Source organism: Aquarana catesbeiana, linkage group LG12 (genome assembly GCF_042186555.1).
Source record: "Aquarana catesbeiana isolate 2022-GZ linkage group LG12, ASM4218655v1, whole genome shotgun sequence".
Taxonomy (NCBI): Eukaryota; Metazoa; Chordata; class Amphibia; order Anura; family Ranidae; genus Aquarana; species Aquarana catesbeiana.
Genome location: NC_133335.1, coordinates 150617659 through 150633164, shown reverse-complemented (window position 1 = coordinate 150633164; position 15506 = coordinate 150617659). Strand labels below are relative to the sequence as shown.

The 15506-nt window shown below is 42.1% G+C and overlaps 1 protein-coding gene across 1 annotated transcript in view; it reads left to right on the top strand.

The window, feature by feature from the left end:
- DNAJC7 (DnaJ heat shock protein family (Hsp40) member C7) overlaps nucleotides 1–15506 on the top strand; it is a 225916-nt gene that overhangs the window by 166305 nt on the left and 44105 nt on the right. The window contains exons 9-12 of the mRNA XM_073608401.1: nucleotides 10919–11010; nucleotides 13196–13269; nucleotides 13840–13986; nucleotides 15027–15179. Of these exons, the coding sequence (XP_073464502.1) occupies nucleotides 10919–11010; nucleotides 13196–13269; nucleotides 13840–13986; nucleotides 15027–15179 (466 nt within the window). The remainder of the gene's footprint in view (nucleotides 1–10918; nucleotides 11011–13195; nucleotides 13270–13839; nucleotides 13987–15026; nucleotides 15180–15506) is intronic.

The following is a 15506-nucleotide window of genomic DNA, read 5'->3' as shown; positions in this document are numbered from 1 at the left end:
TATAGCGCACTGGAGTAAAAGGGTAGGTAGTACAATTTTCAATAAGAGAAAAGGGTATTGTAAGGTGTTTTCAAGTGAAAGTCGCTTAAATTCATAACCTATTAGATTTGGGCTTTAAAGCCTATCTCTGTGTTTAATGTTCCCAAGTTACATACAGTGCTGTGTTCCAGCAGTGAGACAGGTACTTCCTGGAACAATATAGAGTTGGGCTGAGCGTTGCTCAGTCATTCACGGAAGCATTGTATTTTTTGAATAAATACAAAGTTTCCTCTGATTCGCTGAGCAATTCAGATGATCTCACGATCTCCGCTTCAGCCAACCAGAGGAAGCTTTATATTCATTTATAAAGAAATTCTATTGTGTTCCAGGAGGACAGTCAGCACACAGTACTATATATATATATATATATATATATATATATATATATAAAATGTATGTGTATATATAGTATCTCACAAAAGTGAGTACAACACTCACATTTTTGTGCTGACTGTTGACTCAGTTTTAAGGTTTGTAACTTATTTTCGATATTCAATAAAAAAAAATTTAAAAATCACCGTAATCATGTAGTGCTCATACACTGATGAGAATAAAGTGCTATAAGTGCAAAAAAGAAAATTCATCCATATATACACGTAAAGCTGTAAACACGTGCATTCATAGTTGGTGAGGTTGAAAAAAAAGTCCAACCTATTCATAAATAGTATTCAATAACGTGCCAAGTAAGGTATATGGATTAAATCCTTTTTAATTGAAAGTGCCAATTATTCTGTGCAAAGCATAAAAAACTTCAAATGTTTATTCAAAATGCCACATCTTCAAATGTGGCGTAAAATTGGTAAATGATATTGACAAAGGAATCCCAATTCCAAACACTGGTGGTGAATGTGCTTAATTACAGTCCAAAAGTGCTCCAAGTGATCCCTTGTCTATGCTCCACCATATATAATAATGAATGGACGCTTACCCGATGAGGAAACCCCAAAAGAAGTCTAGCCACGTATTAGTGTGCAACACCCCCCACTGTGGGTATGCAGGTAACACTCCCTTCACTGGACCTGTATGTTAGATGTGTCATCAAAAAGATCACCCGATAATGCGGCCAGTAAATTGTCACAATTCATCAACCAGGCATGTATATAAAAAATGAAGACAATCTCGCATTTTGCCAGCATAAGAACTGTATTAATAGAACAGTATTCTACTTGCAAGTGAAATTAATATATCAGCCATTCAGGAATTATCGCCCTGTGCCTCGGTGTACGTTTCGTCGAAATAGACATGGGCAATGGAGATGGAGTGTGGGGGTGTTGCCCACTAATGCAAGACTACAAGACTTTGGTCCGGCCTCACCTGGAGTATGCTGTCCAGTTCTGGGCACCAGTCCTCAGGATTTGCTGGAAATGGAACGAGTACAGAGAAGGGAAACAAAGCTACTAAAGGGTCTGGAGGTTATTCGCTATGAAGAAAGGTTGCGAGCACTGAACTTATTCTCTCTGGAGAAGAGACGCTTGAGAGGGGATATGATTTCAATTTACAAATACCATACTGGTGACCCCACAATAGGGATAAAACTTTTTTGCGGAAGGTAGTTTAACGAGACACGTGGCCACTCATTAAAATTTAGAAGAAAAGAGGTTTAAACTTAAGCTACGTAGAGGGTTCTTTACTGTAAGAGCTGCAAGGATGTGGAATTCCCTTCCACAGGCGGTGGTCTCAGCAGGGAGCATCGATAGTTTTTTTAAACTATTAGATAAGCACCTGAATGACCACAACATACAGGGATATACAATGTAATACTGACATATAATCACACACATAGGTTGGACTTGGACTTGTGTCTTTTTTCAACCTCGCCCACTATGTATCTATGATCGGCACCTGCAGTGCTGGTGCGAATCGCATGTGATATCTGGGATCGCTATAGTGTGATCCTGGGCTAAATGTGTTTAGTTTTATCAGCAGCTGTGTAGTGCAAGTGTCTGCCTAAAAAAAAATCAATTCAGTTTATCTAACCAAGCACAAGTAGACCCTTGCACTACATAGTTGTTGGTAAATTTAAAGAGACTTTAACTGTTAAGAATACTGAACACTGTTGACAGCAGTTTTAATTTTAGTCTTAGTACTAAAATGGCATTTTAGTTTTAGTTCCATTTTAGTCTTCTGCAATTGCTTTAGTCGTATTTAGTTGACTAAATCTCCAGTACATTTTAGTCGGCTAAAATGTCCTACGTTTTAGTCGACTAAAATCTCCAGTACATTTCAGTAATTGCAATTTAGTTTTAGTCGTAGTCTTTTGACTAAAATGGCATTTTAGTTTTAGTCTTATTTTAGTCTTTTGACTAAAATAGCTTTTAGTTTTAGTCGTATTTTAGTCATTTCAATTGTTTTAGTCGTATTTTAGTGGACTAAAATAGTATTCATTTAGTCAAATAAAATGTTTTAGTCATTTTAGTCGACTAAATTAACACTGGTTGACAGGTATGAAGTGTCAGAGCTTTGTTAAGTCAGACCAGGTCAGCATTCTGGTGAACAGAGTACTGAACTTTGCTGCAGGTGCCATTGATACTACGCGCCAGCTTTCAGTATTTTTAAGTGAGCCTCTTTTAACCCATTAGCTGTCAGGGCCGTCTTACGTTATTTTTTCACACCTTAACCTGTTGCCAACCAGGCCATAGCCGAAAAACAGCTGCAGCACGGCCAGATAACCAGAATCTTGCTCCCGTGCGCCCCCTGGGGCGCGCACCCGGGAACGTCCATGATCACAGTAAAGGACCGGTGACGGCGGCCCTTTACCACGTGATCACTCCATCAAATGACGGAGCGATCAGTAGGAAATGAGCCAGCGCATGCCCGGTTCAGCTGTCCCCTCTCCGTACCGATTGGTACAGTGAGAGGGGGTGCAGCAGCGCTGTGGGCTGTATCTGTATTACCCACAGCGTTGCTCTCTGCCTATTCCTGGGCTCGGCCATCCACATCCATGCTCATTCATTCTTCATCCATGCCACCACAGTGCCCATCAGTGCCACTACAGTGCCTCACAAAAGTGTAATAGGTAGTCATAGGTAGCAGAATATATTTTGGGGTGTAATTTTTGCTATGTACATGCTACATGTTAGAAATATTGTATAAATGGACAACTTTGTGGTAAAAAAAAAAAGTGTTTTAATTTCTTTCCACATTTTTCAAAAACTTGTGGAAAAAAATGACATGTTCAAAAGACTCATTATGCCATTTTTTGGGCGTTTCCATTGTTTTGGTGCTCCGCTGCCTTCAAAAGTGCAAGAGGTAGTCAAGAAATTATATGTGTAATTTATGCTGCTAGAACACCTGATGGTTCTCCCTGCATGTTGGGCCTCTGTATGTGGCCAGGCTGTGTAAAAGTCTCACACATGTGGTATCACCATACTCAGGAGTAGTAGAATGTGTTTTGGGGTGTAATTTTGTGGTATGCATATGCTGTGTGTACGAAATAACCTGTCAATATGACAATTTTGTGAAAAAAAGAAAAATCTTCGTTTTTGCAAAGAATTGTGGGAAAAAAATTACAATTTCAAAAACTCACCATGCCTCTTACTATACTTTGGAATATCTACTTTCCAAAAAGGGATCAATTGGGGGATATTTGTACCTCCCTGGCTTGTTAGTGTCTCAAGAAATGAGATAGACCGTCAGTATATCAGGTTCAGGTGTGATCAATTTTCAATGATTGGCACTACAGATTGTAGACTCTATAACTTTCACAAAGACCAAATAATATACACAGATTTGGATTATTTTTACCAAAGATACGTAGAAGTATAAATTTTGGACAAAATTTATGAAGAAAAATTACAAATTTGCTAAATTTTATAACAAACAAATTTACAGTCTTTTTTTCATTTATAGCGCAAAAAAATAAAAAACCCAGAGGTGATTAACCACTTCCAGACAGCCGCCACAGTTTTACTGTGGCAGGTTAGCTCAGCTGGGCAAATCAACGTTACCTTACATCACTATGCCTTTTGGCCACTAGGGGCGCGCGATGAACGCTGGGCACCTGCGATCGCTCGTGACAGAGCAAGAACCGGGATCTGTGTGTGTAAACCAGGGGTCTCAAACTCAAATTGTCTGAGGGCCACATGACAAGTTTTCACATCCCATGGGGTCCACATGCAAACTTTCAAACTCCAAAAACAATAAACTATATACAGTTGTAGTTACTGCTTGCTACCAGTCACTGCTTACTGCCAGATGCTTGGCAGTGTTTGCTCTGTGTTAGATGAGCCAAGTTTGCTTTAAGTGAGTTAGCAGTTGAGACCCTAACAGCAGACACATTATTAAACCCAGCACTGATGTCAGCAAAACGCATTAATAAACCCAGCACTGATGTCAGCAAAACACATTATTAAACCCAGCACTGATGTCAGCAAAACGCATTATTAAACCCAGAACTGATGTCAGCAAACGCAGTGGTCTCAGCAAAACGCATTATTAAACCAAGCACTGATGTCAGCAAAACACATTATTAAACCCAGCATTGCCCCCCACACTCCATAATTACCCCCCACACTGCACAAATACCCCCCACACTTCATAAATACCCCCACACTCCATAAATACCTCCCACACAAAGATTTCTACCCCAGTCACCCCACTAAGGACTTGCCTCCGTGTGATGGCTCACTCGCCTCTCCTCAAGTCAGCTCCTGGCTTCAACACAGGGCACCCAGAGAAGGACACAATCTCCCGCCCTGAGGTGGCAGCAGGACCCTGGATCCAGGGCTCTGATCGATCACCAGTGCCTAGGTGGGCGGGGCCATGGGCGGATCCTTCCTCCGCTCCTTCCTCGGTTCTGTTCTCTCTCTGGGCTGCAGCAACGTGCACCAGAGAGGACACGGAGACAGAGACAAAGCTCTTCGGTCCTTCCCCCTCTGTGGTGTAAAACCATCCAGGATCGGCCCTGCCTGCGGGACGTTTATAACCAGTCCGGCCTGCGGGCCGGTACTTTGAGACCACTGGTGTAAACACACAAGTGCTGGTTCTTTCAGGGGAGTAGAGGCAGATCGTGTGTTCATACTAAGTATGAACACCGATCTCTCTCTCTCCTCCTAGACAGTCCCATTCCCCCTACAGTTAGAACACTCACTAGGGAAACACAGTTCACCCCTTGATCGCCCCCTAGTCTTAACCCCTTCCCTGCCAGTGACATTGATACTGTAATCAGTGCATTTTTACAGTACTGATCGCGGTATAAATGACAGTGGTCATTTATAGTGTCAAAAGTGTCTGATTTGTCCACCATAATGTAGAAGTGATGATAAAAATCACAGATCGCCGCCATTACTAGTAAAAAAAAAATAATAAAAATGCCATAAATCTATCCCCTATTTTGTAGACTCTATAACTTTTGCGCAAACCAATCAATATACGCTTATTGTGTTTTTTTTTTGTTTTTTTTTTTTTTTTACCAAAAGTATGTAGAAGAATACATATCGGCCTAAACTGAGGAAAAAATTTGTTTTGTTTTTTTTTTTTAAAAGTGAGATATTTATTATAGCAAAAAGTAAAAGATATTTTCTTTTTTGTTCAAAATTGTCGCTCTTTTGTTTTTAGGGCAAAAAATAAAAACCGCAGAGGTGATCAAATACCACCAAAAGAAAGCTCTGTTTGTGGGTAAAAAAGGATGTCAATTTTGTTTGGGTACAGCGTCGCACGACTGCGCAATTGTCAAAGCGACGCAGTGCCGTATCGTAAAAATGGCCTGGTCATTCAGTGCCAAATCTTCTTGGGCTGAAGTGGTTAAATACCTCCAAAAGTAAGCTCTATTTGTGTGAAAAAAAGGACAAAAATCTCATATGGGTACAGTGCTGCATGACTGAGTAATTGTCATTCAAAATGTGAGAGCATTGAAATCCGAAAATTGGTCTGGTTAGAAAGGGGGTTTAAGTGCCCAGTGGGTAAGTGGTTAAAATCATTATAGGCCTGAAGTTTAGTTAAAACTCTCAAAAAGTATATATTTTCTGTAAGCAGAGACCTGGAGAATAAAATGATGGTATCTCAATAGTAATCCTAACACGATAGTAGCGCAACTGTTCATCAAGCGCAAATTTTCAGTAAAAAAAAATATATAACTAATGTTAATTTTAGTGCAGTCAACGTAACATATAAAGAAAATTTTTGGTAAAATATACTAGGGTTGCACCGATACCACTTTCTTATGAACGTGTTCAAGTACCGATTACTTTTTGTCAAGTATTTGCTGATTACCGATACTTTTCTTTAATATCATGTGACAGTGACACTAAAACAAAATTGTCCTTTTTTTCCCACAAATAGAGCTTTCTTTTGGTGGTATTTTATCACCTCTGCGTTTTTTTATTTTTTGCACCATAAACAAAAAAAGAGTGACAATTTTGAAAAAAAAAGCAATATTTTTTAGTTTTTGCTATAATGAATATCCCCAAAAAATTTCTAAAAAAACAAATTTCTTTCTCAGTTTAGGCCGATATGTATTCTACATATTTTTGGTAAAAAAAAATCGCAATAAGCGTATATTGGTTTGAGCAAAAGTTATAGCGTCTACAAAATAGGGGATAGATTTATGGAATTTTTATTATTATTATTATTTTTTTACTAGTAATGGCGGCGATCTGTGATTTTTATCATCACTTCTACATTATGGTGGACACATCAGACACTTTTGACACCATTTTCGGACCACTGTCCCTTATACATCGATCAGTGCTATAAAAATGCACTGATTACTGTGTAAATAACACTGGCAGGGAAGGGGTTAAAGGGAAATGCCTTGTTTACGCAGTCATCTCCCTGTTCTGCCACTCCATGATATGATCGCGGGACACCGGCAGACATAGAGTTACGAAGTACGCGGCAGCACGTGTCCACAATGCCGCATCTTAAAGCGGAGTTCCACCCAAAAATGGAACCTCCGCTTTTCTGGTCCCCCCCAGTGTCACATTTGGCACCTTTCAGGGGGGAGGAGGGAGCAGATACCTGTCTAATACAGGTATTTTGCTCCCACTTCTGGGCATAGCTACCTGAGCCACCCGCGGGTATCTGCGCCACTTCCGGTGCCTTCTCTGTCCTCCCGCTGTCTTCTGGGAGGCACACAGGTCCCAGAAGACAGCAGGGACCAGTGGGATAGTGCAGCGCGAGTCGCGCATGCACAGTAGGGAACCAGGATGTGAAGCTTCCTGATTCCTTTACCGAAGATGGCGGTGGCAGCACCCAACAGCCGAGGGATAGATTGGCTTCGGGTGCCAACATCGCAGGCGTCCTGGACAGTTAAGTGTCCTTATTTTAACCACTTGACAACAGGGCACTTAAACCCCCTTCCTAACCAGACCAATTTTCAGCTTTCGGTGCTCTCACACTTTGAATGACAATTACTCAGTCATGCAACACTGTACCCATATGACATTTTTGTCCTTTTTTTTTCACACAAATAGAGCTTTCTTTTGGTGGTATTTAATCACTGCTGGGTTTTTTATTTTTTGCGCTATAAATCAAAAAAGACTGAAAATTCGATTAAAAAAAAATTCTTTGTTTCTGTTAAAATTTATTGGCAGAGTATTGGCAGAGTATTGCACAATGTTGCGGAGTGTTTGCAGAGTGTTTGCAGAGTGTTTGCAGAGTGTTTGCAGAGTGTTTGCAGAGTGTTTGCAGAGTGTTTGCAGAGTGTTTGCAGAGTGTTTGCAGAGTGTTTGCAGAGTGTTTGCAGAGTGTTTGCATTATTTACATTGAGCAGCGCTGTGGGCACTAAACATCCAGCCCACAGCGCTGCAATCTCTCCCCCTCGCACTGTACCGATCGGTACAGAGAGGGGAGGGAGGAACCGGCGTCATGACGTGACGCCGGTTTGTTTACAAGTGATCGCTCCGTCATTTGACCGAACGATCACGTGGTAAACGGCCGCGATCAGCGGTATTTACCGTGATCCATGATGCGCCAAGTCCTCCGGACCCGGCGGTCACGGATGTTCCCGGGTGCGCGCCCCAGGGGGCGCGCGGGAGCAGCATTCTGGAATGACGTCCCACAGACGTCCACCCAGAACTAGCCGACTGCGCTGTTGCCATCTTTTGGCAATGGCCCGGTCGGCAAGTGGTTAAAAGTCAACAGCTGCAGTATTTGTAGCTGCTGACTTTAAAAAATTTTTTTTAAAAATCGACAGACCTCTGCTTTAAAGGGGACGTACAGGAACGCCCGTTAGCGCAGCCGTGCCATCGTGCCAACGTATGTTGTTGCGCACTGGTCGGCAAGCGGTTAAATAACATGTGCTCAGAATGGTCTAGTGGGGTACCCCAAGGACCTGTCCTGGGACCAATTCTGTTTGATTTTTTTTATAAATGATATTGAGATATTTATCAAATCCTCTATCTCAGTGTTTGCAGACGACACACAAAAAAGTAGGGCAATAACATCACAGCAGCATGTAGAAACCTTACAAGAAGACCTCATTAAATGAATGGAGTGGGCAACTAGATGCCTAATGAGGTTTAACATTGAAAAATGTAAAGTAGTGGACTTGGGGGTTAAAAATATAAACGCAGGTTAATTTCTAGGGGGAGAAGCTCTGGGGGATTCCAGATGGAGAAGGAACTGGGGGTCCTAGTAGATGACAGACTTGGCAATAGCATGCAATAGCAAGCAAAGCCAGCAAAATATTAGCATCCATTAACCACTTCAATACCAGGCACTTAGACACCTTCCCGCCCAGCCCAATTTTCAGCTTTCAGCGCTGTCGCAGTTTGAATGACAATTGCGCGGTCATGCTACACTGTACCCAAACAAATTTTTTATCATTTTGTTCTCACAAATAGAGCTTTCTTTTGGTGGTATTTGATCACCTTTGCGGTTTTTATTTTTTGCGCAACAAATAAAAAAAGACCGAAAATTTTGAAAAAAAACAAGTTTTTCTTTGTTTCTGTTAAAACTTTTTGTAAATAAGTAAGTTTTCTTCTTCAATGACTGGCACTGATATGGCTGCACTGACGGGCACTGATACGGCGGCACTGATGGGCACCGATGAGGTGGCACTGACGGGCACTGATGATGGGCACTGATAGGTGGCACTGGTATGCGGCACTGATGGGCACTCATAGGTGGCACGGATGGGCACTTATAGGCGGCACTGATGGGCACTCATAGGTGGCATTGATGGGCACTCGTAGGTGGCATTGATGGTTACTTATGGGTGGCACTGATAGTTGGCACAGGTGGGCACGGATGGGCACTGATGGGCACTGATGGGCACGGATGGGCACTGACAGGTGGCATGAATGGACACTGGGTGGCACTGATGGCATTACTTGTTTGCAGTGATGCCCCTAAGGGTGGCATTGCTGGGCATCACTGCAACATAATTGTGCCAATCAGTGCCCATTTGTGGGCACTGATTGGCACAGATTTGGCACACTGGGCACATGTGGATGGCCATGGGGTACATACCTGGCCATCCACATGTTGCCCCTTCCCTGGTGGTCCTAGTGGCGATCCCTGGTGGTCCAGTGTGGTGATCTGCGGGGGGGCTGTGCTGATAAACAATCAGCGCAGACCCCCCCCTGCCAGGAGAGCCGCCGATCGGCTCTCCTCTACTTGCGTCTGTCAGACGCGAGTGAGGAAGAGCCGATCAACGGCTCTTCCTATTGACAGCGTGATCAGCCGTGATTGGACACGGCTGATCACGTGGTAAAGAGCCTCCGCCGGAGGCTTTTTACCAAGATCAGTGTAGCGATGTGTCAGACTGACACACCGCTCCACCGATCGCCGCGATGCGCGCCCCCGGGGGCGCGCTGCGGCATGTTATCCTGCTGGACGTCATATGACGTCCAGTCAGGATAACAGAACCACTTCCCGGACGTCAATCCGCTATAGGGCGGGCGAGAAGTGGTTAAAAAGGATTTACTCCAGAAATAAAAAAAAAAAACTAGAATTCTACCACTTTATAAAACTCTGGTTCAGAAGGGCAGCAAAATTAATAAGGGGGCTGGAGGACCTCAAATATGAGGAACGACTGTAAGTATTAAATTTATTCTCAATGGTAATCCCTGTGTAGGTAGGAAACTATTCAGTCTCAGGGAGTGTAAAAGGACACGGGGCCACACAATGAGATTGGAAGAGAAGCGGTTTAACCTTAAGCTGCGTAGGGGGTATTTCACTGTCCGGGCAGTAAGGATGTGGAAAACTCTTCTACAGTCAGTGGTGTCAACAGGAAGTATTGATGGTTTCAAAAGACTGTTGGGCGTGCATCTTATTGAACACAATATACAGGGATATGGGAAATTATCTACATGAACGAACACACACCAACATAGGTTGAACTGCATGGACTATTGTCTTTATTCAACCTTACCAACTATCTAACAGATATTCACTGGTCTCTGTCCCCTGTATGTGGTGACACCCACCATGTGGTTCCCAGGCCTGCAGGTGGGATAGAGGAGCCGGAAAATGGGGCAGGGGCATGGGCACAGGCTCTGGGGGTCCGTGGAAGTGGCTGGATTGCTTCCATCTGAAAGTTGGCTTGTCAATAACTGTTCATCCTGCCAGAAATCCAGTAGATGAGAGGGGAATGGAAGGTGTTTTGTAGTCTAAATCCCAAGGGAAAAATGTAAGGTGACATTGTGCTCCTTCATAGATTGAGAACATTGAGTAATAAGCAATTGAGACTCTAGGACAAGTATGTTTCTGGCAGGATCACTGGGTAAAAATTAAAGAAATAAAGCCTGAAAAAAAGGTTATTTCGCCACCACATCTAAGGACTGGTAAGTTGCAATATGGACTTGGTTGACTTTAGTTAAACTGAATTCTGATTGGGCAGCTTTTGGTTTATTAGTTACTGCGCTTAGCACATTATAAAATTTTGCTGCTTCAATCTGTAAATGTGTTGATTTAGTGTAGTTTTGCTTTTAAACAGCTGAAGAAACTGGATGAGGCCATAGATGATTGCACGAATGCCGTAAAACTGGATGACACGTATATCAAGGCATACTTGAGAAGAGCACAGTGGTAAGAATACAGAATGTACTGTTCTAAACGCGTATATGCATCTTAGCTCACTATGTAATTTAACCCCTAGGCAGAACACCAATCATCCTTTCTTTGACAAGAAGCTTCATTGTTAGTGGGATCCTCATTACTAACAGTTTTGTACGTAAGGCAGATTAAAAGAAAAATCTGTATCTGCAGTATAGTCCACTGTTCCTCCATAGCCTCACTCATACTTAGTATGGTAAAGCCGAAGGAAAAAAAATGTACTTGCATACTTTTTTTTTTTTTTTTCGTGCTCCATGTGTCGGTCATGATAATGCAGTGTTGGGACCAGCATAGCATAGCTTGGCTTCTGCGGTTTGCCACCTATCTTGGTGGTTTTTCACCACTTAACTGGAAAACATGTTTGCAGCATAACCACTGCGAGACCAGCTGCTCATAGTCTTCTGATGACCATTTTGGTGTGAATTGCAATGCAGCTTTGACATTTGTACCACAGTTGGAGCTGCTCAGCCTTTCCTAAAATAATACAGCTTGGACTGCAGTTGAATAGTATTATACTGGCCGAACAGTTGTAAGAACAGTGATAGGCACAGAGCTACTTTGATTTTAAATAAATACAGCTTTGGAGGTCTGCTTATGATTTTGCGCTAAGTCCTGCCATTTGTCATTAAAAATTCTAATTTAGCAGCCTCTGCAGACTGTTGAATTGGACCATTAAGCTGTGGGGGAAGGGGGGATTCGGGCTGGATTTTCTCTAGGAGGGATCTGCAGCACAATTGTGAGTCAAGCAGAAGGTCCACATGTATAGTGTGAACCCAGGTTTTGGGAACTCCCTGGGTACACAGATCATTAGAGAGTTAGACCCCTTTCACACTGCGGCCACGTTAGCTCTTTAGCGCTGTTTAAGCGGCACTTTTTGGGCGCTTCTAACCCCATAGAAGGGGTAAAATACTCCCGTGTTGCAGCACTTCCGAAGCGCTTTTTAGGCGCTTCGGAAGTGCTGCTCATTCATTCCGCTTTGATTAAGCATCTATATTGATGTGAAACGCGTTAGCCTGTCTGTACCTTTCATCACCATGAAGTAAGAGATTTTGGATCTTCTACACTGTTTTGCCATGAATAAAAGGTGTTATTTGGAGTGCGGAGAGCTATTCTCTTCAATTTTCTACAGTCATTCCAATGGGCAGGGCGTTTTTGGAGCGCTAAATACAGCGCTCCCAAGCCACCCCAAAAATGCTGCTTGCAGAACTTTTTGTAAGTATTTTGGCACTGATGTACCCAGTTTGTTATAGCAGGACAAGAGCACACAAGTGAGAAGTGACTTCTCTGCTCTTAGAAATTATAGAAAGCTTGCGATTACTATTAGAGGATTAAATACTATAGTTCACACACACACACACACTTCTGGGTGCCTGCATGTGTTTTCTGATGAATTCTGAAAGACCAGCTGGTTTTTCCCTCAAGCCTGTCCCTTCCCATCTTTCCTGTATTTTATCTTAGTTGGTTAATAGCATATTACTTGTTTTAAGGTATAGCAGAATTACTCCCTGCCAACCAACTAGACCCCTGAACTTGCTCCTCTTCTCTGGTCCATGACTGCCCCATGACTTCCCCCTCACCAGCATCATTGCAAACCATGCAGGACTAGTGGCAGTTGCTTGTCTTGTACTGTCCGTGGTGATGTCTAGGGCCCTACCACATTCCATGGAGGTAGAGAAGACTGAAGTGCCAGCTGCCACAAGAACGGGGGTGTATGGCAAGTATTAGCATAGTATTTGCATTAAGGGAGTTTACCAAGACACGTGGCCACTCATTAAAATTAGAAAAGAGGTATAACCTTAAACTACGTAGAGGGTTCTTTACTGTAAGAGCGGCAAGGATGTGGAATTCCCTTCCACAGGTGGTGGTCTCAGCGGGGAGCATCGATAGTTTCAAGAAACTATTAGATAAGCACCTGAATGACCACAACATACAGGGATATACAATGTAATACTGACATATAATCACAAACATAGGTTGGACTTGAGTCTTTTTTCAACCTCACCTACTATGTAACTCTCGCTTACATGCCCCTCTGGACTAAATGAGTAGTATATATTGTGTATGCTTTTTTTCCTGCCCGTTTGGGATTTGAAATTCTACTATGCTGCAAAGATTGTGATAAACGTAAACTTTTATTCTTGCATCTACTCCTTCACAGTTATACAGACACAGAGCAGTATGAAGAAGCAGTCAGAGATTATGAGAAAGTTTACCAGACAGAAAGCACAAAAGGTAAGTAAAGCTTATTTGGATTGTTCGCAACAATAACACAAGGATTTTTTTTTATAAGCGAGCTGGAGCATAGGTACAGGAGGATTCTGCGGTATGTACTTGCTGTGACCCACTGCATTTTGATAGTTTGTCATTTCTGCACCCAGAAGTGCTGAGCACATAGCAGGGTAAATATTTGAGCATCCCTCTTTTGGAGTTTGTATTTACCATCCCTTGGTTATCTAAAAAGAGAACAGTTACATTCTGAATGTGACAACATTTCAAGTTAGCGCTATTTGCATAGAAAGGAGTCTGAAAGCTGGCTTATTACTGTGAGTTTGTCTCTATGGGAACCACTACCCTAAGTACATACTTTTGAGTAGTTGGTGTTGTGGGCACTGGTCCAGTCTTTGTCAAACACATACCCCAGTGTTTATTTGTGTGCTGTTATATCAATTGGGGGAAGGGATGGTGGGTCACTGTACCAAGAAGAGCCCTCACTGGGTTTACCGCATTTGTCAGCAAACAATAGTGTATGGGGAAACAATTGGGCTGTTATAACTCTTTCTCTGCATGCTCTTTTCTGTCTAGAACACAAACATTTGCTTAAGAATGCACAGCTGGAGTTAAAGAAAAGCAAGAGGAAAGATTACTACAAGATACTAGGAGTGAATAAGAATGCATCTGAAGATGAGATAAAGAAAGCCTACAGGAAAAGAGCGTTAATGCATCATCCAGGTTAATACATCATCAAATAAACCAATTTATTTCCACAAATAGATGCCGTTTCATAATACTGTATACACTGTAATGTTTGGGCTAGTATAAACTTCACTTTTTGTGAAGGGGTCACCATTTTTTAAAATGAACAAAGCAATACTTTACTAAGTGAATTGTTTAAAGCACTGCAAATAATTGTATCTATGCAGATTGGACAATAGGGGAAAGGGAAAAATTTGGTTCTGAAAACAGACAAAAGCTGTCTATTTACCATCAACTTCCAAGTTCCTCAGCCTGAGATTTCCCATAAACTTTTATGGGTGTGACACTTTTATACAAGCAGAACCATCTTTATAAAGAATAGGACCTAGTTGTGCATAGTGTGGGATGCCTGAATAGGAGCGAATGTAATTGCATTTCAAACCTTACGCTTCACTATTGAAACAGATTTGGCAATGTCTCCTTGTAATTAAGCGTTTTACCATTGCATATACACACAGTGCCTTGTTAAAGCAAATCTGTGGTTCCAAATACATACCTTCAGGTAGCATTAGATTTCACTTCTGGTGTCCCAGGTTCCTCAGAATTCTAATGGTGTTAAAGCCGTTTACTGCATTTAGAGAAACTAAAGTGTGCAAAGTGACAGACTCTTTTGTAAGAAATCTTCCCTGCCCATTGGTACTCACCACCTCAGTGGTCCCCCTCTGCTCCTGTATTTTGTCAGCCTGTAGCCCTAACCCAGTCTGTTTTGTGTTGAATGTTATTCAGGGTTAATTTACTCCTCTTTGCCAGATGACAGTGTTCTGGTCTTATTTACAAACCAGGCCTGAGCACTGTATGCTGGGAAGAGTTCATATGCTCCCTTATACCTGTAAGCAACAGGTATTTCCCAAAGACTCTGAAGGAGCAGGGGCAGAGTGCAAGGGTGAGTATCAGGGATGTAGGGCGATTGTTTACAAGTCATTTTGCCAATAAAAAAAACAAAGTGACAGATTGTGTTTAAAGTAAACATAAGTACGCCTCAAAATTACAGAGAAAATATGCATTTATACCCTTAGACCGGCACAGTGGTGCCACCACTGAAGTTCAGAAAGAAGAGGAAAAGAAGTTCAAAGAAGTGGGTGAAGCCTTTACAATCTTGTCAGATCCTAAAAAGAAGGCTCGCTACGACAGTGGGCAGGACTTGGACGAAGATGGAATGAACATGAGCGGTAAGTGTCTACTGGGCATTCTGACCATATTTATGTGTTTATGGTTTTTCCACAAGTTAGAAGTAGGGCTGCAACTAATGAACATTTTCATAATCAATTAGTTGGCCACTTTGTTTCAATTAATCAGGTAAAAACCTCAAAAGAAGTAAGGTATTGTGTAAAGTTTAACAACTTTTATTCTTGAATATCTATATGCAGTGATAATTATAACCAGCTATGTGGTTGAGAACAAAATACCGTATTTATCGGTGTATAACACGCATTTTTCCCCACTGAAAATAGAGGGTAAATCGTGCCTGCGTGTTATATGCCGATATTTTTTTTTTT